The 25194-nt window shown below is 33.6% G+C and overlaps 1 protein-coding gene across 5 annotated transcripts in view; it reads right to left on the bottom strand.

The window, feature by feature from the left end:
• Positions 1-25194, bottom strand: part of LOC140050037 (E3 ubiquitin-protein ligase TRIP12-like) — a 53746-nt gene that overhangs the window by 26932 nt on the left and 1620 nt on the right. For 4 of the 5 annotated variants that reach the window (XM_072095044.1, XM_072095043.1, XM_072095046.1 and 1 more), the window contains 5 exons: positions 22614-22803; positions 7511-8439; positions 6975-7202; positions 2634-2720; positions 104-387 (listed from right to left, as the gene is read on the bottom strand). In XM_072095044.1, coding sequence (XP_071951145.1) covers positions 104-387; positions 2634-2720; positions 6975-7202; positions 7511-8439; positions 22614-22744 — 1659 coding nt within the window. In that variant the 5' untranslated portion in view covers positions 22745-22803. Of the gene's footprint in view, positions 1-103; positions 388-2633; positions 2721-5065; positions 5241-6974; positions 7203-7510; positions 8440-22613; positions 22804-25194 lie in introns of those variants that run through there. The other variant, XM_072095047.1, reaches the window with a different exon arrangement.

Here is a 25194-nt window from a genome sequence, read left to right as displayed (position 1 = left end):
GCAAATACATAAACAGGTTAAAGGTAAACATAATGTAGTTTACTGCAGTAACTGCACATGAATGAATGTAACACAATTTCTTGCAAAAGAAAATAATACTTACTATATCAAAATTATGTTCCATCCCTAGAAGGGTAATAAGAGCTGGAACCACTTGCTTTATTGGGAAGCCCCCTAGCGTGTCTTCATTACCCATGACGAGTAACTGACACATCTCAATCACACTCTGTAGCTGTTGGCTTTCGTCCCCGGTGGCTTGCAGACCTCCGAGTAGCCGTTGCGCTTTACTGCTGACGCCAGTACCCATACTGCGGTGTAGAAGTTGGTGCATGCGAGGTTCAAGTGCGTGGAATAATTCCGGCGGTAGACCACGGGCTTCTAACATAGCTGAAATGAGACACAATTTTGATAATTTATGAATTTTGAATTTCTAAGAAAATGTGTAGACTCAATTCAATTGAAAATAGTCTCAACGATTATAGACAACATCTTATTCTTATATAAGTCAAAGACCTCTCCAGGTGGAATGCCTTCCTGAGATGAGTAGTACAGTAGTAATTAGTACAGTCTTGTTTATTTTTAATTTATATGCAATTTTATTTTTTATGGATCAGACATTCCAAAATAAAAGATTGAACGATTAATAACTATATATATTTGTATATTCAAAAGTATCCGTGTTCGACCATAGATTTTAAGAAAGTCAGTACGGTAGAGTGATCTAGTCTAATTTCTTCAAACCAGAGAAAAATTGATTTTTCGTCATTCAGTTAATACTGTTCTGTGCTTTGAAATCCAAAGTATAAATATCTAATCATAAAAGGTATAGATTAAAATCACAAAATATAACTGTAGTAAAGCAGGGTTAATAATAAACCAAGAAAACATTATAAGGATAGAAAAATTTGGGGCATTGAACTTGTATGTATTATTGGCAATTTTATATTACCATTTTTATTGCAAAAGTGAAATAACACTATAAAGAAATGTATGACATTCTGATAAAAATTATACAGTTGGGGCAATAACAATCTAAAAGGCCAGTCTTCGGTAAAAAAAATGCTAGCTATATATCCAAACCAAACTAAATGCACTTAAATAGGTCATAAGAAATTAACATACTGTATGTGTACAATGCAAATCAGAAACTAAAAAAAAAACATGATACTATGGTAATTATGCCAACACAATAAAAATCAACAAATATACGGGTTTCATCAAGAAATTAAAAAATTACCTTTCTTAGAATTTATTTTTCTGGCTACCCAAACAAATCCATAATAAAAAAAATGTGTTCTTTTTCTAATGAACTAGCTTGGTTTGTTTAATGTCAACCAAATGATATTGGGTGTAGCCAAATAAGTATCCACACCATTTAAATTTTACCAAGGCTTAAAGAGGAGGCCTAGATTTTACCAATATAGGCCTATAAAGTCACACTATCAAACTTGATGTGACAAAAAAATGTGATGTGCTCATAATATGGACATGATGATATCATATCACTACCATGTTTAGGCATATCACTACCATGTTTAGGCATATCACTGCCATATTTAGGCATATCACTGCCATATTTAGGCATACCACTAACATATTTTGGCACATCACACCTTTTTTGACAAAATAGTTTGTTAGTGTAAACAGACAGCTATAGATTGAAAGATTGTACAGTATATGGTATAGCAGAATGAGTACACAATTTAAATTATCCGAAATCATTTTTCCAAAAGTGAGTTAATATCTAAACCAACAATTTATAACAATTCATAACAAAAAAATATTGTTAATGTTAATTATTATCAAAATCTACTCAACAATGGTTATAAAAATTATAGTTCAAATGTACAATAACTAAACATTTTCTTTGTTATGCAGTAGTTCAATTATTCACTATTACTACAGCTCTGTCTACACTATCAAACTTTATGCGATGTGCCCATGTATACATGATGTTGTCATATCATTACCATATTTGTGCATATCACTACCCTATTTGGGAACATCACACTTTTTTTGTCAAACTAGTTTGATAGTGTAAACAGAGCTGAATAAAAAATCTGTTAGATGAACTTGAATGTTATTTTAAAAAGAACATTTCCGTTGTTCAATAGTGTTTATACTATACCTTCAAAGTCTTCTAATGTCACAGGGCCTTCAACATTCACTAAGTCTATTAATTAGTATTACAATTTGAGTATTTTTATTTACAGAAATTTATCAAAACATAAACAATTCTGTAATTAACAGTAGTACTTTTAATTATCTAATTTGAGTGACGAGCTAGGATAAATTACTGATTCTCCACATACTATAATATTTTCCCAGTATCATAATTCATAGGAATATTTGTTAATACAGCATGTCATTTTTATCACATGTGATACGGTATGATACTAGGAGATACATGTAAAACACATGTGTTGCTGTATTACCAAATATTCTTATGATACTGTAAAAAATTTAGATACAGTATTGAGAATCGGGTGGTTTAATATACATTCAGAAAAATAAGCTTTTACACAAGGATCTTAATGTAGTAACAATATGCATGCATAAATAATTTTGCCTATTTGAACACATAGCTTATACCATAACAACAAACGAAGGTAAAAATAAAGCTTAAGACTTACCCTGTAATCTTCCCATATCAGTGTCATCGCCATCAGAGTCTAAAGAGCCTGCAAGGCTGGCACCGTTTCTTCCACTTGCTCCAGAGGCTAAAAAAAACAAATTATTAAATTACTAAAAATGAGAAATTAACAAAACATATTTTCCTCCGTGATATAGCTATCATAGCCCATAGACTACAATAATATTTTGCATATTAAGTTTATACTGTACTTCTGTATCATCTGATCTTTTCTTTTACCCTCAAGGCGAAGAATAAAGCTATTTTTATATAATTTTACAGTCACCAAATTTCCAAACTAAGTACTATAGTTAAAGTTGTTTTACTTCTTGTGAAAGGATCCTTGTTGAAATGAAATGTCTTATTCTATTTATACACGTCTTCAATAATAAGCAATCACTTGTATATAAAGTTACTACTACTTCTGTATAAACAAATGGTTAAACTTTAATCCCAAAATAGCAACTTAAAATGAAAACCATTTGTTAGATGGCCTTTTATACGGGTCAGGTTCAAGTTCAAGATCGTTTTTGTTTTGTTTAGATTTAGAGCATTAGAATTGTAAAGAAACTTAATCTTTGATTTATATTAAAGAGATTTTATTTAAATACAATACAATAACTGCAAGAGTTTAAAAAAAAGACCATTCAATACAATTATTTTGATTCATTAAAAAAAAATCTTTAAAACATTTAACAAATTTTGATCCAGAAACAAAGAATAATAGTATTACTGATGATAATTTGAAATCAGGATGAATATAGAAAAACAATAATTAGTACAAATTAACAGTAATAAATGACATAGCACAATATTGTGACATAAGTCTAAAATACTACTTAATATTTAGAAAAAAATGTTTGATAAAATTGCATTTGGAGAGGCTCGGTTTAAAATGAAGGGTGGGAAACAGTACAACATTTTAAAACTGTAGCCCACTTTGGTAGCTTTAGCTAACCCATTGTCTAGACTTAGACCTTGAACTGTTTACTAACAAAAATTATTATTATTTATCTTCATATACAGACCAGGTTCAAGTGCAAATTCAAGATCATTTTTTGTTTTCCACAGATTCAGAACATTGGAATGTTAAGCCAAAACCAGTCAAGTGACGCATTAAACTGACTGAAAATCAGAACGTATTAAAAAATCATAGAGTACACCACAAATGCTTTCCTATTTATGCTTTGAAAACCAGAGATTTTGGCCCAGTCGAAGGCTGTTTAGATTTTGAAGAGCTGACAGTAATTCTAACCATAGAGTATTACCGTATATACAGTATCCTTCCCCTAGAACACGAAATTGGGCCGACTTTGGGAGGTGGAACTATACCCAGGGAAACCCTGATTCACGAAAAAAATAAAATTGGTAAGCATTTCTTGAAAAAACTTATCTGAACTGGCTAGAGAGAGGCCTACATCCAGACTCAAAATATATTGGGACTATACCCGGGAATATGCCTGTTTGTAAAATCAGATAAAAATGGAAGGGGGGGAGGGGGGGGGGGGGTAGGAGATATGGTACATGTATTTATATGGACACTAATCATACAACCAAAACACTCAACCTACAGTAACTCTTCCTTACTGTATGATATAAACCTTATACTAGGGTTATGATCACACATTGGCACTAACCATTATTATCACGATGCATTAAAAAAGTCAACTGTCTGTTCACAAATAATAGCTACTACAAGTTTCTGTATGAATTGGCTATTAAAGCCTGATCATGAGTCTAACAGGATCCAGCTATTCACATAGGGCATTCCTACACAGACTGTTATCATAGGCTAACCGACCCTAATCAGTGGTCTGGACCTTGCTAAGAAGTATGCAGAACAAATAAAATTCTAGGCTTACTGTAACATACCAAGTTTTACATCATTTCTATAACCACAAACTTAAATCCAACCATGATACACCTTAGTTTATAAATCACCACCTACATGAAACAGTGGTCATAACAATCAGTCATCTGGAACTGCTAAAATATACAAAACCAATAACATTCTAGGCTTACTGAACCAATAAAATGCTAGGCTTACTGTAACATACCAAGTTTTATATCAATAGACTAGCACAAACTTGAATCCAACCATGATACACCCTAGTTTATAAATCACCTACATGACACGGTGGAAATTTCCAACTTAAATAAACCAATGAACTCGAAGTCAACACTGAAATGAGATGGCTTTATACAGTAGTCTGTGTAAGCTTCAACAAGTTAACCGCGCAATCTCAAAATTCATTGTGTAAAAAAAAAAATAAGCCTGCTCTGAGTTGAGAATAAAGAACAAGGCCTAATATACCAATTGTAGTGCAGCCATCCTTGACACTGTCACTATACAGTGTAATACAAATAACAACAAAAAACACTTACACTATTTACAATTATTGTCCCAACTATAGCTATACAACTGCAACATACCTAACTGGTACTGATAACAAATATATTGACATTGCTGGCCAAGTATGCATAGTAAAAATTTATACAGGCACATCAGATTTCTGGTTTTTAATTCGTTTATGAACTTACCTTATGTTGTATTTAAGAAATTTGCTATGTGACAGTGACTCACAATAAAATTCATTATTTTAAATGGAACATAACGCCTCTATTAATAAATAAAAAGGGTACAAATTTCCTTACAGTTATGCAGCATGATTAATAATTAATTAGAAGGGATGTAATAATTGTGATGTGGATATTATAGTCAGTGTCACCTAACATTTGTACACTTCCTCATAATCTACTGTGCATTTTACGGTGGAAACTTTTTAGGTCAGAGTTTTAATTTAGATGAAAAATTATATGACTGTTGGTATGTTGTCAAACATGATGTCAAATAAGACCTTTTTATACCAGATTAGGTATATTTTAGCCCATAAAAATAAGAATAAACCATTCATTACTACTATGTTGACACCTCATGCATTGTTTACTGTAGGGCCTTTCTAGCCACATGTCACTTTTTCGCTAGGTGTGCTCTGTCTAAGAAATGTATTACATAATTCCACTAGATGCAACTTCATTGGAGCCTGCTTCAACAGAAATTTATAATTCCCAGCAATGTTTTAACTGTATATATGAACTGTTTTATAAGTTGTTTTGTGACTGTGCAATTTGGTAGTAGTCACTCTCATACTGTACATTTAAAAGTAACGCATCCAAATTCCAACTTTAAGTCAAAGGCTACCAGATGTCCCTGTGAGACGGTTATTTGAACCAGTACCAGTACTAATTATAAACTAATGAAAATGGGAGGATAAGGAGAGGTCCTTATAATAACAACACACCTATTTATGGCTGATACTAAGGTATACGTTACATGTTTATTAATACAATATAATAATAACCTCCTAAAGAATAAATTTTCAATTAAACTGTGTAACCTTTGACATGAATATGCATGCAGTACTCTGCAATCAAGTGTTAATTAAGTGGCTCAATATGTACAGTGGAAACAGATGATGGGGCATATGCTAAAAAATGAAAACATCCCTCTGAATATAAGTAAATAAAACTGCATTCATACCAACCTTTGATATTTTGCCTATTGTTATTATTCTAGTCTGCTATGTTTATTAGTTGGCAAGTTTCCAAAGTCATACTTTCAATAAAACATTAACAATTTTTTTCACCCCCTCTTATTAGCCTCCTCATAAAAGTTTACGTTTGTCATATTTTGATGATGCCAGTTACTTTTAAAACAATATTAATATATGAAATATTAACAATGCAGTAAACAATTAAAAAATACTGATGCAAAATAAATGTCAGTAGTAATTCTTTTTCAGTGTAAATTTCATCATTCTCGTTTTAAAATGTATTCATATAATGTTTAGGTATGATATGAATATAATGCGAGCAATAAGGCGTAACGGAATATCAGTTTATCAGCATGGGTTTGAGACTTGTTATATAAATGCTTATATCTTTTAGGCAAGGTACTTTATTCTTACTGCCTCATCCTTCAGATGGGATGTAAAACCGTTACATACAATGCACATGTGGACGATAAATTAAAATTGAGGTGGATTGTTTCCCGGTTTGCAGACCATGGTAGGCGTGCACTGTGGCTACGTATGTCAATAGTCTACTCAAAATAACCTCAGTTTCCATTTTAAATATATATTTATTTATATCTTATAATGTAAAACTTTACAGTCAAATACTCCAAATACTGGACACATTTGGGCTGGCCTAATGTCTGGTTTTCAGGAAAGTCTGGTTTATAATGGTAAAAATGAATATGGGACCGTTTGGACCTCAAGAAAAGTCTGGTTTCCAGAGATTCCAGTATTGGGAGAGTCGACCGTACTGCGTTATAAATTACCTGCTGCTCCTCCTGCGGCCGATTCGTCAGTGCGAGCGTTACTGCTACCACCCTCACTAGTGTCATTGCTAGACATAGGGTCCAACTGGCCTGTACCTCCCGAGTTGCGCTTGCTCATTCCTGAGCTGCGCCTTCCCCGTGTGCTTGCGCAAGTGCCCGTTGTGCTGTCTGTTGGCTTGGTGTGAGAATTATCTGCCTTACTACCACTATTTCGAGCTCTGCTTTTACCTACAACAATACACAGTTACACAAAATGTGATTTTAAAAAGAAATACATTAAGTTCTACTTAAACATATTGAAGAGTTAAAAAGAAAAAAAAACAAATGAGATAAGAATGAGATAGAGGTTGGGTAGACCAGAATGGCTTCAATTAAAACATTGTTTTGCAGAGAAAGAATGAACTTTAGTTCAAAACTCAACTGGCATGTGTCCAAAATGCATGCAGTAAAAAAAAATGTTCATATGTTTATTGCATGCAGTTGTGAATGAGTTTTTAAATACAAATTTGAAAATTGAATAAATGTGCATATTGTACCTTTAGTTGCCGAAAACTTGGCCTTTCCTTTGTTTGCTTGCGTATTAGAACTGCTATGACTTGGCGTTTGTTTAGTAGTTGATGAACGTAATTTTAATCGTACAGACTGTCCAGATTTACTTTCCCCAACGGTACTACTGGTTGCCCTCACCGTGGTCTGACTGTTAGTCACACGTGGCCTAGCCCCAATATTAGTTTGGCCACTACTACTACCAGATACCTCTCCTAATTTTGTCTTCTTTTTTTCCAAATCCGATTTGGATTTAGATTCTGACGGTTGAGGTTTATTATTTGCTGATGCTGCAGCCGCAGACTTAGTTTGGCTCGTTGATCCCCGCGAGGGGACCTTACCACGTGCTGTACTCGTGTTGCTGGCTTTTCGCGCAGGTTTGTAATAATCTAATGCTTCGAACTCGCAGGGGTTATTTCTTGTGTAAGAACGCAGACAACAACACGTAATAGAGACTTCTCCTTGTGGAAATTTAGACGCTCGTTTTCTGCCAGTACTAGGCTGTTTCGTAGTCTTTGTTCTCTTTGCTGCTGGTTCCGACAGTTCTGGTTCAACACCTCGTTGCTTATTGTTCAAATTTGATCCACAAAGATCAAGTTCACCAGTTTCTGGTGCGGTTTCGTTGAGTAACGCCTCAATAAGGCTTTGCTGTGGAGCCTGTTGTTCTAGCAATGTACTAAACGCCGAAGAAGTACTGCTATGGCTGCCAGATCTAGACTTGCTGCCCTTTCTCTCGTACCTCTGTGAGCTATCACTAGTAGTATCCTTCTGGTTAAGGCCAGATAGTCCTGAAGGCTCACTATTTGTTTTTTTGCTTTTCTGTGAGCCTAAATTTGAATCCAAGGATTTTGGGAGATTTGTTTGACTGAGAAATACAGGAGGTGGATTGTAAATAGTTCTGTGAGTTTCACTTTTCACTCTACAAAATAAAAAAGAAAATACAAATTTAGGAATATTGTACATTTTCATACATATCTAATGTGTTATATTTTAGTTCATGGATTTCTATACAGTGTTTAGATTTTATCAATTTTAAGTGGTGTTTTCAAAAATATGTATTATAATAATATCCAAATAGAATATATGGGTCGTGTCACTACAAAAGGAGCCTTGTGTTGAAATAAAATTTTTTTTATTATTATTTTAATATTAATCTCCATTCTTTAAGCTTTCCAAAAATATGTAACTTGCTTTATATTTCTTTCAAGGCAATTAAGATATGACCCGATTTCAACAAAGCACTTCCGAATTCAATAGATTATCAACAATTAGAAAACAGCCTTTGAAGTTCAGTGGACCATTACATTGGTTCTATTCAATATCCACAACACATTCTCCTTGGATACCATTAGTTATTATTAATGGATCTACATGAAATTTTACACACTTAAAGAATGAATACGAATAAAGATTACACTTTAATTTCTTTCAATTTTATTATCATCTTCATATATAAAATCAACAATTAAAAATGCATAATTATGTTGATTAATGGATTATTTTGAGCACACAATCTGTTAACATAACTCACTTCTACTCTAGATCATGATTAGGCCTATACAAATTCTTACACATTCTTATTCGTTTTCAATAACTATCCTCGCCGTAAGAATCTTCGTCTATCCCCATCCAGTCTTTAGTATCCTCATCATCATCTTCACTTACCCCATTTTCTTTAGCCCCTCACCGAGTAAAAAAATCCTGAATGTATGTAGGCCTAGTCGCTGAACAGGGGCCGGGCCGCATCGTCAGCATTAGCAAGAAGGCCAGCATTTAAAGCGTCAGCTATGACTTTTTCCGATCGTTCATTATCAGAATTAGACATTTCTATTAATTATATCAAACTACTAATTCGAATGATGCAAAAGAATTATAGTATAGTTGATTAAAAGATTGTAAATTATAACACGAAAGTAGGACAATAATGTAGCACACTGTAAACCTCGTGCGAACAGCTTACCAAGGAAGTAAACAATACGTCTACGCATGCTCACATGTGATTGACCAATCAGAGGACGCGATTAGTCCCTTTTGTTTGGCTGTATCTAAGGCCGAAGCCTTTATAAAAGTGATTGTGATTGGACTATGATTGCAAATACAAATGTTTATTCATGATATTCTGAAAGATGACGTTTCAAGCTTTAAAACCATACCAGTTGTGACGGGTTTCTAATGTTGGAAAGGCGAGAACATTCGATTGAAAAATAGGGTAGATTTTTGGCCGTTTACGACTGAAATCGTCAGAATTCCACACAAAACCTTACAACATTGTCTATAAAAACGTCAAAATTATGTATTTTGGAACAAAATTAAGTTTTAATAATTAAGGAAAAGTAAACTATAATAGTTGAATATGTCGAATATGTAAAAAAAAAAAAAAATTATTTTCAGTCAAAATTGACTATTCCAACTTTCAAAGCTAATTATAGCAATATAGCTTTTGCGACACAAGGCTCCTTTCGTGATGACGCGACCCATATGTATGAAACATGAAAAATGAAGATTAATTATTTCATACTTTGATTAGGTTATTTTGTATTTCTAATAAAGTTACAGTTTTTTCTGCTAAATAAAATTTGTTTAGATCCAATTTTTGGTCAAAGTTGATAACTATTATGTAACATTAAATTGGCATATTCAACAAAAAAATTGTAAAAATTATTTTTCAGGGGGACAATACATCTTTCAGGAAAAAAAGAAAAGTGTGTCTCCATAGGAGTTAAACAATAGAGGGCAGCCAGTGTAGTTTATGTTTGTGCAATCTGGTAGAAAATTATGTAACAAATAGAGGGCGGCATTCATATATATTCCTGACAACAACATTTGTTTGACAAACTATTGCCTTCAACCTTTAATAAAAGATGAAACATGAAAAATAAAGATTAATAAGATTGAATAGGCCATTTCACAGTTTTAGTTCAGTAGAAAAACAATTAAAAAATAATTTTAAAAATTTATTTTTTCAAAGGGACAATATATCTTTAATAATTTATATTTTGAGAAGATCTAAGAAGTGCAATGACAATATTTCTTAAGATTTAATTTGAAAAATGATTTATGAGACGGTGAGTAGGCGCTGCCATCATGCCTTCCAGTAAAACTAATATTAGTAGACATCATTACTAATTCTACAAATCAAATAAAATTTTTAAAATATTTTCTAAACTAATAATAAAGAACTCCAAATAAGGGGACAACTTCAAGACTCATCCTCTGAATAGTGTATTAGCCTTAATTTAAACCAGTGGCTATGAGCACTCACTGGCTAAACTCAGGGGCCCCAGAGTTTATGACGCCCTGAGCAGTGCCCAAAGGAAAGAAATAGGTATTAAAATATGTCGAAAAAACACCCGAGGCCTCCAGCGTTGGAGGGTCACTCCTATCCTAAACCAGGGGCCTCAAGCCTACGCCACTGCTTAAAACATGCTACACCTGCTCACAAGGAAGTGTCCCTTTAATAGGTGTCCCCTGAATAGGGATGTCCCAGAGAAGGGGTTTTACTGCATGTTTATATACTGTATATTATGCAATGAATCAGAACAGTGATTTACAAGCAAGGTTAAACGAGAAATTTGAATTAACTTTGTTATTAGTCATCAGTTATTTCTAAAAAGATAAAACTATAAAAGACATTAAAATTAAATAGACAGTGCCCTCAACATCTAATTGAAAATATCCTGAGGGTGTTGGCAACTGTGTGCAGTTGATATAATGGAACCCACTTGGGGCATAAAATGCTTTGGATGCACGTCATGTTTTGTGCATTATAATGACCATTTTATCTATTCATTTATTCTCTTTTTAATTTTAAACACATATCATATTCACACCTTCTTTACAATGCTTAAAATAAACAAATAAAAACTGATTAATGTAGAATTTCTGTGAGTATATAAATCATGCAATACTTTAACATTAGATCATGACCCTAATTTACAATCTTATCAGAGATTTCCCTGTGTATGAAAGATGATGGTGTATCGATTTGATGTCTGTCGAATGTGTGTAAATTGAGAATACAATAACACTAAGGCCAAACTCTAATGGGACACCATATTAGGGTGTCCCATTAGCTATTATGGGGACACTCTATTGGGTCCCAAAGGTGTCCCTTTAATAGGGGTTACTAAAGAACTTGAGTATGGTCTCTAATGAAGGAGTCGTATCTTCTTTGGATCTCTTCTAAAGTTCTTCTCTTCTTATACAGTAAACATTCATTTTTTGTTCAATCAATCAATCAATCAAAATCAACATTTATTTCCAAAAAAGGTGGCGTCACCAAAAAAAGCAAAAGCTTGTGTCAGGGACGCCAAAATAAAAACATTCAAAAGCAGAACATATAAAATAAGACATAGAAATGAAAATAACAATAAAAACGAAAAGTAGTACATATCAATTGCAGTATAAACCATATTAATACATTTTAACTATTGCTAAGTATTGTTTGATAATAAATAATATTTTGCGATCTTTTTGAAACTATTTACATTTTGTATGTTTTGTAGCGAAAGAGGCAAAACATTCAAGTTTTGCACCGGAGTATCTAATACTTTGGTGAAATATGGTAGTCCTGTGTTTTGGTAGTTTTAGAGAATGTTTATTTTTCATTATTTAATAAAAGGTTCGTTAAATTTAAATCAGGCTATATTTCTATACCAAAAAGATAGCAAGTAAAATGGAGGCCTATTCAAATAGCTGGCAATCTCATAATGTATAAAGACACACATTAAGCAGCATATTGTACATTAATTTATGTGAACACAACCTTAGTATGTGCTCACCTACCGTAAATATCAATGAGACTGTCATTTTTAATTGAAGGCAACTCAAGTGTTTACATGATATGGCACTGGTTAAGTGATGAGTTGGTCATTTGGACATACATTAACAAATCATCATACTATAAAATGGCAGCAAATAGTGTATCAGCAATTGTTAACGTTTTGTAAAAATAATACATAAAAACTGTATATAATATATTATTTTAAAAACATTAAACCAGGTCATTTCTTATCTTAAATGTACGTTTTATGGTAAATTATGATAAAAAGAAGTAGCTTGCATCGAATGTCCTCTCGTGGATGGTCTTTAGGCCTAGCTTAGCTAAGCTTAGTTTTGTAGGCCTAGCTGGTAAACAACAGTAACATACGAACATCATATGCTAGCTATAGGCCTAGCCTAACATTGTCTAGTTGCTGCATTAATTGTCTTTCTGTTTTTGCCATAATCAGTTAATTACAGATTGGGGAAACCTGGTATTTTTGCTGAAAAGTTACGATTATTGCACTTAATATTTTGGCATTCACAATCAATCGAATGTGGGCGAATCAGAAAAGAAAAACTAAAATATAACGATCTCAAGATCAGTAATCAAACGTCCAACACAACGTGCCACACGCCCTCACATAAATGTAGTTTGTGAATTTAAATTCTAAAAAACGTACAGTAGGGAATGGGACTTTTCAATCTCAATTTAGTTTTTTAATTTATTTAAGTATTACAAATAATAAAGGCAGTTCGGTCAAGGGCCTGTTTCACTGCCAAAAACTGGTTAATGAATAAATCACCAACATTTCTTGGCAGCAGAAACAGGAAAAATTATCAATAATCGGTTTAATGGTGGTAACTCAAACCAACACCAATGATTGGATGTAAGTAATGAAATTTAACTGGGTGTTGCTGTTACACTTGTAGCTGCAATGAACATGTTGGGCAACATTTATGCTTTTTTGGCATAGATTTTGCAGAAATGCTGTCAATAATATTGTTTAGGATATTTATATTCATGGGTAAAATGAATGAATGAATATACTGTACAGTAACAATTTATTTTGAAATAAGTTGTTTATTCGGTGCTGTAGCAAAAAGAGGCCCAAAATAGACCTTGCTTTAAATTAATAAATGTTATTGGCATCCTGATTATACAGTACCTTATCTATTTTCAATTAATATTCATTCTCTTATCTTTGATATAAATGTAGTCATGTCATTAGACATTGTAGGAAATGTGTCTACTCTAGCTTAAAACTGGTAAAACTATGAATTATGATGATTTTTACTTGACTATCCGTAGTCCTAGCCTACAGTATAAAAGGAGAACTCGATCGAGGACCATATTTTAACAACGTACAGTATTTTAAGGGATGTACATGATTTCAGAACCATCGCGAGATCAAGGATATCGCCGGACACGCTCGCCGTACAGCCATTGCTGTAAATTGCTGTCACATCACAGGTGCATCACAAAATTTTTGTCACGAGTTTTCTGGTAAAGTCTGGCAAATCGCAAACATTTCTAAACACACTTTGTAAATAAATCGTAAAAAATATAAATGTTGATTGGTTATCAGGATCTTTTTTTTTTCTATCTTATTCTTCTTTCTTTCCCAGAATTTTGTCCGCAGCGTATCTCTAATACTTGTCAACATAACTTTGTCACAAGATTGACCTTTAACTGTAGATGTGCAAGAAACTTCTTGCACCTCTTTTCTTGCACCTATTTTATGAATTTCAATGATTGATCATAGATTAAAAACCAAAAATCATTTTGTATTGAAACTTGGAGAAAATGTAAGTTATATCAAGGGCAAACTTTCTATGCATTAAAAATGGCATGTTTCACAGAAAGTTACGCGCGCACACGCATTTAAAATTTTAAAATGCGTAAAATCTATTTCGTCAAAATTACGCCTTTTTTTTAAACAGTCATAAATTCTAAACTACGTGGTGAAGTTTATTTTTTATTACATATTATTATTATGGAAGTTGATGAGTAGATATAGAATCATGCATCGATATGGCCATGGAGGTATATACAGGGCTCGATATTTCACTAGTCCGGCGTACAATGTCTAGTTAAAACTGCTCTGGGTTAGTCAATCTTCCACCCAACAAGCCCGGGTGTCTAGTGTGTAAATAATTAGGCTAGAGAATATTTAGGCCTAGACTTTTAAAATGCATTATTAAAATACTCTAGCCACTGGCCTAATTGTTTGTAGTCCATCATTTTTATAGAGCGCCTTCGCAATCACGTTCCTCGTTAAAGTTAACGAAGGAGAGCAACTAATCACGCTCCTTAAATCAGCGTGTCAAGTCACCAATAAGGGGATTCCCCTGTCTGCTTTCAAGTGCCAATTTACTTCCATTACACCTCACAGTGTATCCAGTGCGGTGTCAGATAAATGCCTCAACTAGTCTTTTAAGCCAGAACAAGTACCAACCAAATGGTTGCTTTTATTGAACAAATCAATTTTAATGTATAAAATATAGTTAATAAAAAAAAAATTTAATAGAAGTAGGCCTATTTTTATTAATTAGAGGAAGATTCTTCACTTCTGTCTTTGGAATTTTAATTAATTTTTTTCTCCGAAAAAAATCAACCAATTTGGTTACCCAAATTTAGTGACAAAACATGTGCTCTAGTCTCACCATCCCAGCAGCTGGTCTAGCTGTTCCAGCAAGCATCGCGTGTGTGACCGCCGTATGTAAACACAGCCAAATACCCTTTCCTTAATTACATTTTTAAGATGTAATATTCAAATGATACTTAGTAACTTGTCATTAATATTTTTTTTGTATTACTTTGTGAAATACAGGTACTTAATTTTTGTTTTTAATTTCTAGGCCTAGTTCTAGGCCTAGCCCTATATTATTTATTATAGGCCTAGGCCTAGTAGTAGTAGATTTCTGAAAAAACAGCCTAGAAAACGAATCAAGAAGCAGTTTTGGGTAGAAGCTGGGATCCACTTGATTTAGGATATTTCGACCTTGCTGATTACGAATATGGCGGATCCCAAGCGAAATTCGGCCATCTAAGCCTTTAATTTGCATAATTAAAAATGGCGGCCATTTTTTATAATTACCCTATATCTCGAGAACCACTTGTCACAGATAATTAATTTTGGTGTCAAAATGTTTTAAATATATGTTTTTATATTCACTTTAATGACACATTTTCTCAAAAAATGGATGCAAGTCTTATTTCTGGCATTTTGACCTTTGACCTTGATTTATCGTATCTCAGTAACCAATAATCGGAGAGACACGAAATAGGGCTCAAATTGTTCAGAAACTATACATTCATATTTATTATAATGAAATGTTTTTACAAAAAATGGCCGATTCTACAACTATTGACCTTTGAACTATTAGTCAAATATAATAATATAATATTAATATAACTTTGAAAATTGTGGTCTTATGAATTTTTTTTTCGTTTTAAATTGTTTAAAACATGTGTGTTTCTATCCAGTCTAATGGCACATTTTGTACAAGAATAGCCGATAGTATGGTTATTGACCTTTAAACTACAGCATAGGCCTACTGTATAAACTAACTAGAACTTACAAGTTACAGTAGTTTAGTTAGTTTTGATTCAGGTGTGCGGTATATACCCAGTAAGATTTAGTCAATAAGCGGACTAGTGAAACATCCAGTGGGCTAGTGAAACTCACATTGAACAAGCCCAGTGGTCTAGCTAGTAAAATTTCAAAAATCGAGCCCTGATATACCTCCATGATATGGCAAACTGGACATAGTGACGTCATCGTATGGCCACTCGAATATAAAATAGCGGATTTTTGTCTCTTTCGTCATAGCTCATCACATTTAATAGAGCGCATCTCTACTTATCCGTATTCCATTTTCCCCCATTTTTTTATATTGTCTAGGCCAATCAATTATCTTTCAAATGATATACCGTTTTTAAAATTGTGATCATCATGTCCAAAAGCGTCAATAACTTGGGCCACTTATTTTCACCTATTCTTCACTGTATACGTATACAATATATAGCTGTATATACTTAACATTTTTTCAAAGGCATAATCGTTTTTCTCTGCGCAATATTCTAACGTATGACGTGCACGTGGCGTTTGCTCTGCGGATAACCTAACTCGTCCGTAGTGACGAGTTCAAATCTAGTTTTTTTCTTGTTTCTTTTGCTTATCTGGACTCATTAAAGTAGATTTTGCGATGCACCTATGACGTAAGAGCAATTTACGGCGGTGGCGAGATCCTTAAACTCGCGATTGTTCTGAAATCATAATTTATGTCAAGTTGTCCTTTAAGCTTTTCACATCAATAGGGATTGCGACAACTGATGACCAACCTATGTATCCCCGCTGCTCACCTAGACACAGGTTTGATGATTTCTATGTCCATGCTGACGACAGATCGATTGACCTGACCTAGGTTGGTCCTCGATCGTCGCAAAGCGAAAGTTCCTAATCTTAACCTTTTATGCTTTATAAATACTATTTGCAGTGGATTGAGAGCTTACTTAATATAAATATAACAATGAACAATTAATATTATTTAAAAATGTGTTTACTTTCTTTTAGTTTAAAAATCAATTAAAACTCAACAAAGAGATTTCATGTTTGCGTCACCAAGTTTCAGATACAGAAGTACAGAATGAAATTAAATCATATTTATAAGATATTTTCTTTTCTTTAGATATGGTTTCTGCAAAAAAAAACTGATCTTAGGTTTTCTCCAATTGATTCCTGTTTTTTAGTATTTTTTTGCAAAAAAAAAGAACAAAACTGGTTTCAATGAATGTTCTTTGTAAGCCTCTCTAAACAAGGCAACTGCTCAGTTCTAGTAAATTGTTATTACTGAATGGACAATGGGGTACTACCATGCACCTCAGTTATGTGCAGTAATACATTAAACAATAAAGGTTAAAGGTCATCATTGGATGATATCAAGAAATTAAGGACAATAGTATCTTCCTATTACTAATATAGCCAATTACTACTAATACTATATAAATTGTAAAAATAATATAATTTTTTATTATGCAGAATTAATATCAATTCAAATCAAACATGTCAGCCTACAAGTACATAACTTTGTTAGTCAATTCCCATACATACTGTATATTAATGAATACAAATGTAATACAAATATTAAAAGCAGTACGCATTAACTGAGCATTTAAGCCATTTAAATTACAATGTAATTGTTGTCACAGAAGAGAGAACTACTGTACTGTATAGTTAGTACTGTATAATTACAGTAGCTTTTCTCTGAACCAACACTAGGAAACCTGTCTCAATTAAATGCCAAGTACTAAAACATTTAACTAAATACTACATTCATAATGTTTCTAGTAGCGTTTAAATCAACGATTTGAATTGACACACATTCTGTATTGGATGAATGTGCATTTAGAAAGAGATACCATGTTATAGTATACAGTCTTTTCCATATCTTAAGGGTATTAATACTGCTAACTGTATGACAGTAATACTGAGAAATATAAAGGTCATGCTAATATTGAATATTGCTTTATTTAAAATGTGTTCTTGTGTGTATAAAAGCTTGTCTACACTATCAGACTTTATGTGACAAAAAATGTGATGTACCCATAGACATGATGATGTCATATCACTACCATATTTAGGCATATCACCACCATATTTGGGCACATCACACTTTTTTTTGTCAAACTAGTTTGATAGTGTAGACAGACCTTTAGAAAGCAGAATCTTACAAACAATTGGTCATTTTATTTTCTGTGTTAAATTTTGTATTCTATTTTTCAGTATAGTAAATATTTTAGGCCTACCATCTTCTCTTAATATCTATTAGACCTCTGTCCTCGTCAGACATAGTTCATTTATTTTTTTAGGACATTTTATGGGGTACACAATGAAGAATGACCATATTCTTTGCAATTCAAATGTTAAATATGAAAATGAATCAATTGGGTTAAAAAATTCTTCAATTTCATTGGTGCAAATGAGGGTGAAGGCCACCCGCTGGGTTGTTAATTGGATTACCCTCATAAAATAACTGGCTATCCTTGGATTTACTTCTAAATCCAAGCAGCAATAATTGTCCAGAAAAAAAACATCATCCGGACATAATTGAGCGTTGACTTCCAAATTATGGCGAGATCATATAGATAATCTACTTAAATTAACTAGCCATAGTTCGATGTGAACGCCACTAGTGAGTTGGGCGACAGCCTGGAATTACCAATCAAATTACAGTCTACCACCCCCTCCCTGCCCTCCACTTGATACATCCCCTAAGCCTACACTAAGTACATGTACTGGAATACTGAGTGTTATTTTCATGAAGGAAATGACAGTATCCAGACAGGAAATAGAACATGTTTCATGCAAATCTTATTCCTTAAATTATATTCCTTAAAATATAGTATTGTCTGCAGTTTATCCTACTGTAGTCACAGAATTATTATTATTAATATTATAAAAGAAAATAGCAATTATGTGCTTAATAAAAAGGAGACATGATTTCATTTTAATTACACTGAGCTAATATTAGCATGTTGATTTAAGTTTAGGCACATGAATGTTCTATTATTATATTTTCTACTACAGTACCTGGGGTAGCACTAACATTTCATTTTGTTTAGCCATTTGGCGAAAGTCAAAATATTTTTTTTAGTCAAATCAGTTTATCTATAGCCACAATGGCTAAAGTCAAATTTTTTTATTTAGCCAAATTAATCGGTTTTTAGCCAAAATTTAAAATTGTTGAAATATAAATAATGGCAAAAACATTTTAGTCAATTTATCTATGTCAACAGGTCTATACACTGTTCCCTGAATGTTTTTGTAAGGCATTGAGATAAAGAACCATGCATAAATCACTGTAGTGTATGATTAAAAAAATATTATTTTTTTTGTATTTTTTTTACATGATTAAAACAATTCTTCAAATCATAATCATACAGTTATCAATTTAATAAGAAACATTTTACAGTTTTCTGAAATCCCCTGAACGCTATGTTACTTTTGTTTTTTACGCTTGGCTGGTCATGTTTGTGTGTGATGGCTTCCTTCCATATCGCGTACCAGAGGAAAATCGTGTCCTAGACTTCACGGTCACTCAGAATCACCGCCGCGCAGCTAAAAATATTGAGGAAAATTCCTAGCAAACGAACACTCGTATCGTTGTTGAACGTAAGATAATATAGGCCAAAGCACAGAGTACACGTCTTTCCATCCCTCAAGGCTGCGCCGAAGCGTTTTTGTCAGGGCGAGAAATTTATCCCGATTATTATTTATTTACACAACACAGAAGCCGGCGGCCGGCCCCGCTCAGATGCACGTGTGTGTTTAGCTAAATCCCGGTTAGACTCTACCATTTCCCGCATGTTGTTTTACTTACACTGACGCACGAGGGAAGTTTATTAAGGGTAAAATATGAAACTACATTAAATTGGAATACTCTAAAATGCATAACGCATACATTTTTGATTTCGATAAGATTAAGACGTCATTTATCGAAGATACTATAATGTTTCTTTTTAATCTGAAAAGTACACCCCTATCGAAAAATAGACAATCCCGGTAATTAGCCATCTCTCGGCTACGTAGTAGTCGTTTGTGCAGCACACAACACGTGTGATAGTTTGGGTAGACTTCATCATCCATGTGTCATATAACGTCTCTCTCTCTGCGCAGTCTACCGCTGCTATCTCCATCTTTTTTAAATAACAAAGAGACGCCTGGTACAACGAAACAAGTTGACGAAAAATGGAGCTTGAAGTAAACAACGTGATAACGAACAAAATAAATGCTTGGAGATCGACAAATGGACCTTTTAGTTGGACTTTATGCTTTCGCCAAAATGATTATTTAATTATCTATTTTATCATATGTCATCGCCAAAATGGCTAAAGTAGCCGTTTTATTTTTCGCCAATCTGGAAACGTTTTCGCCCATGGCGACTTGGCCATCGGCCAGTGCGAGCCCAGAGTACTACTACTACTAGTGCGTCATTTTTATACTTATTTATTAAATGGCTAAAACTACAGCATTTTCTAATCTATAGAATATTCAGTCTTTTAAGCTTTGTCTACACTATCAAACTAGTTTGACAAAAAAAGGTGTGATGTGTCCAAATATAGTAGTGATATACCCAAATATGGTAGTGATATGACATCATCATGCCCAATTTGAATTTCCCAAAATTGTGAATAATTTCAGGAGTATCAAAGTAAGCTTCTAAAGATAAACAATTTGAATAGTTTGATTTCAAAAGATTAAAAGGCAGATTGTTTCAAATGGTCATAATCCAGCCATAAGTATGTGGACAATTTTAGAGCTAACGATTATTTTCTCTAAAGCTGGCAATTTGAAAAATAAACAAGCAAATATCTAGTAAAAAACACAGAAAGTGTGTAACCTAGGGTATGTCCAAAATAGGGTCTAAATATTTAGATTTAGGCAAAACACAACCATGAAAATTTAGGCCAAACTGTGAAAAATGACGTAACTACTAAAAAGGGCCAGGCGATAATGAACACTTCAGTATCTCAATGAATACATTCTGGTACAGTAATTTACTATAATAAAGCTTTATATTACAAAAAAAAATGTCCACTTTCTCTCACTCATGTCTTTCTAAAGGTCGAACTATTTTAAGGTCAAAGGTTAACTAAAAACAACATCATCAATCAATCAATCAATATCAATTCCTTTGTTACAAACAGAGCTAATTTTCAGTAAATCAAAATGCTACCATTGTCTTTACAGTAGTTCTATTGTTTTATATAGGCCAAGGAAATAATTAATACATCATTGGGTTTTGTTTTAAATCAGTTGTTCAGTTAAATGAATGGTAATGCGAAGTGGAGAATGAACAATGGATAGCAGCACACCCGATTCACTGTACTGTATAATTCCAGACATATGGCATACATTCTGTACAATATCACAGGCAACATTTGTAAAACAGTGTCACATGTGATACCTGTCTGTATTACTGTAGGCTATGTTTAAAGCTTGTGGTCTATGATACAGGCAGACATGTGACACTGTATTACAGAATTTGCATATATACTTTAAAATTAAAAAAACAGTACCGAGAATCAGTTAAGTTTCTTTTATAACTATCATATGGGCTCTCAACAATATTAACCATTGAAAACTAAAGGGAAAATTGCCATTTTCCCCCATTTTTCAACTTCATTGTAAGTCTAGGTGCAATTGTGTGGTAAATGCAGATGTCTTGATTGTCTTAAATCAGAGGGGATTACAATTGATTCTTCTTAGAAACAACATGTTTGTCATAGAATTTAAATAATTTGACTAGAAAACATTCAAATGTTACTATCATCTTACTTTTTAATGTAGAATTAGTAAACCGTGCAATTCCCACTACATTCATATCATTAAAATGTAGAATGATGCATTCTGGGAAATGGCACTCATCTAATGGCCAATAAATTAACCACTGTATGCAATATTAACATAGGGTTGCCAAGTAATTTATTACGGAAACTTGGCCCAATTACACAAACCAACAATGGTGTTGGTGGTGCCACTTACCTAGAGATAAACCGACAATAAACTCTATCTCAAAAGAGAGGAATAAATTTCAGTATTCATTTATTCATGGTCAAACACAGAATATGTACATTGTATAAAAAGATAGACTTTTTATGACACACCTGTCAGTCATTTACTGGTATAGTCCTCTCTAGTGGGACACACCCGCCTACCAATACCATTGTCACAAATAATTTTAGTAAAATCTGTGTACATTGTCGATTAAGGAATTACTCAGAACGGCTAGTGCTAGTTTTGCTAGTTATCGGAGATTTGTTGAAATTAGAAATTCTGATGTGTGGAAATGGGAGAGATAATAAACACTACTGAAATACATACAAAATATGCAAAATTATAATTAAATGATGGGAAACTCAGGCAAAACAATAACTATGGTAAAACCAACATTCTACACTGTTACAAAAAGGCCTGCTTATGTGGTTTTCCTTGATCGCATGAACGTCGTCAAAACACAGCAGTCTTTTGTTTCCATAAGCAAACTACAACACTGTTAATAATTCAGAAAGTTCTTCTTCTCAAAATGATTACATATGATAGTGCTTTAAAAAACTACTGAAATTTTCAATTTACTAGAAAAATGTTGTACTAAAGGCTATTAAAATTAATACTAATAGCAAGTAAAAACACTAACAGGACCTCTCCTATAACCTACTATAGGCATACTGTAGGTAGACAGAAATTGTAGATTACAGTTCGAGCAAATAATGTACATTTTAATAGAAAATAGAATAAATTGTAAATCAAATGTAAAAAAACTCACCTTTTGCTTTGTCCTAACTCATGCGTTGTATTCAACTCTGGTGAAGGTTTGCGTTTTGTCGCCACGGTAGCGCGTGATGACCTACGAGTAAGCCCCCCTGGTTGGCACAAACTAGGGTTCTGAGCGGCCATAATACGTGGCTATCGAAGGAGAAGACATTACCTAGCTTCCACGATCATTAGTATAAGTGCTGCAAATAGAAAAACATACTGATTGTACACATATTACGAGAACATACAGTAGTAGTACATACACTGTACATAATATTAACACTAATGGGTTTCCTTTAGGTTAAATGAACAAAGTGTCCCTTAATGGTTATGTTTCATGTTGGTCGTAAACATATTTTCCCTTGTAAAGTGTTCCCTCAACAGGGATGTCTCCTCAACAGAGCCCCCTGTACATTATGTATTGGATCAGGCCTTTTTGTTCATGAAACATGTGCAAATACAATAGTCACACCTATTGGGCTGTAATTCAGCCCATGGCATTTTCATGTTCAGACAGTATCACCATGACCTATCTGAATGACTAACTATATAAAGCTTGACAAATTGTGCATAATAGTTAAATACACAGGGATGTACAGTACTGTACCTAGAGAATTATAGATGTTAAACAGTTAGGAAAGAACAGTAAATCAAGCAGGTTGCAGGCTTTGAATTAGACTGGGTGGAAAGCCTTAGACAAACTATAGGTTTGGGTGGAACACTTTGTATGTGGATGCCCACGCCCACCTCTGCCAAGCACAATTACATTACATCCTTGGATTCAATGACCTTCCAAGCTTAATCATTGGACCCATGTTTTAATGGGCCTAACAAAATCCTCATTTTAGTATTTGCATAAATTTTAGATTGTCAATCCACAACTTGACTACACACGTAGAGGTCACCATTTATTGTGAAAAATGCATCATTGTACCAAGATTATAGTGTATGCACTGCATATATATATATACTGACATAGGATAATTAGTGATTGATAAGAACATGGTATACAGTACCAGTCACTGTTTTTAGTTAATTCACAAAATCCATAATTAAATACTGCAATTAGTAGTATTGTACTGCAGTGAACTGTAGTTAATAGAACAGTTCAATATTAATGTAAACGTTTACAATTGATGAGATTAGAAAATATTAGGAGAGAACAGCATCAGTTTTCAAATACAGCAGTACAAACAAGGAGTGTTAAGGAAAGGATGTAGCCAATCAGATGCGCTGAAATGAGTCATGTGTGCACTCTTTATTGTTTCACTATCATGCACTGAAGTGCACACAGTGTGTAACAAAAAAGCATAACAACACTGCGTGTAAATCATATGGCAGAACTCCAAGCGCGCTAGGCGCTGCACGACTTACGAGTAGTCTAAATCGTCCGCACCGCAGCCCCATTAAAAAAAAAAAACTTGAACACACACCACTTGTATTTTGGTGCATGACTGTTTTGCTAGGCCTAGCTAAGATAACCAGTGATTTGGTCCACGAGCACAGTGGTGCTTGCTGCGATAGGCCTAGCTTCTAGGCTAGGCCTAGGTTTATTCACCCAAAAAAGGTCAGGGAAAATAGTTCATAGACATATGTTATAAAACAGATAACGCACAAGTCTAAATTCGTACGTAGTGGAGATGCAGCACACTCTCTTGTATTCAAAATGTCGTGCCATGCACGACGATTGTAAAAATAGCTAGTGTGATATAAATCATTACTCAGCATTAATACCAAACTGACAATCACTATGGAGTGAGAATTAAAGTGCTTTGGCCTATAAATAACGAAATATTGACTGTAATTCTACAGTGGGCTTATACTGAATGGTTGGGCTTATACCAGAGGATTGTACAGATATTGATTGGCTTGTGGATGACTCATGAGCATACCAGACATTTTAGTCAGTCTTACACTACAGTATATTATTCATTTGTAAACATAACCATTCCATTTCATACACCAAGTTCAAATATTAATGTTAATTAAAGTATAAACATATTAATATGAAAAAGTTTAATAAAAGAACCAAAAACAAAATGACTAATTTTTGCTAATCTTGTAAACAGTGCGACATAACAACCATGACTAAATGCAAGCAACCCTTTGACCCAAGGAACATCAATTTTGCAATATTTCCTATGGTGTGTCACATTTGGCTTTTTAATGGCTAAAACTACATGCACTTTGTTCTAAGCTGATCCGAATCATACTCAAGTTACTTTAGAGGTAGCTGGTAGTGGTACAGTATGTGCATGTGTGATCAGTTCTCTCTTAATACTAATGTGCAGTTAAACCATAATAAATAACTCTCTGATACGGTTCAAGGACAATTCGGCCCTGGGACGATTCGGGCCTGAGACGATTCCGCACATATAAATTTAGTGGCTTTGATATGCATTTTATAAGCATAAAATAAGCTTTTTTCCCCCATAATTTATTTTCAGAGAGACTAGGCCTATGGGGTAGTACTATTAGGGATAAAGATGCAATAAAGCAAACAGTTTGAAAACATTGTCGAAAATGATCATTTTTTAGTCATGCGAACGATGTAAACAAGTTACGCCCTCTGTTGGCCGTTTGGCGAATGC

The sequence above is a fragment of the Antedon mediterranea genome, chromosome 5, assembly GCF_964355755.1.
Source record: "Antedon mediterranea chromosome 5, ecAntMedi1.1, whole genome shotgun sequence".
Classification (NCBI taxonomy): Eukaryota; Metazoa; Echinodermata; class Crinoidea; order Comatulida; family Antedonidae; genus Antedon; species Antedon mediterranea.
This window is presented reverse-complemented; position numbering and strand designations above follow the sequence as displayed.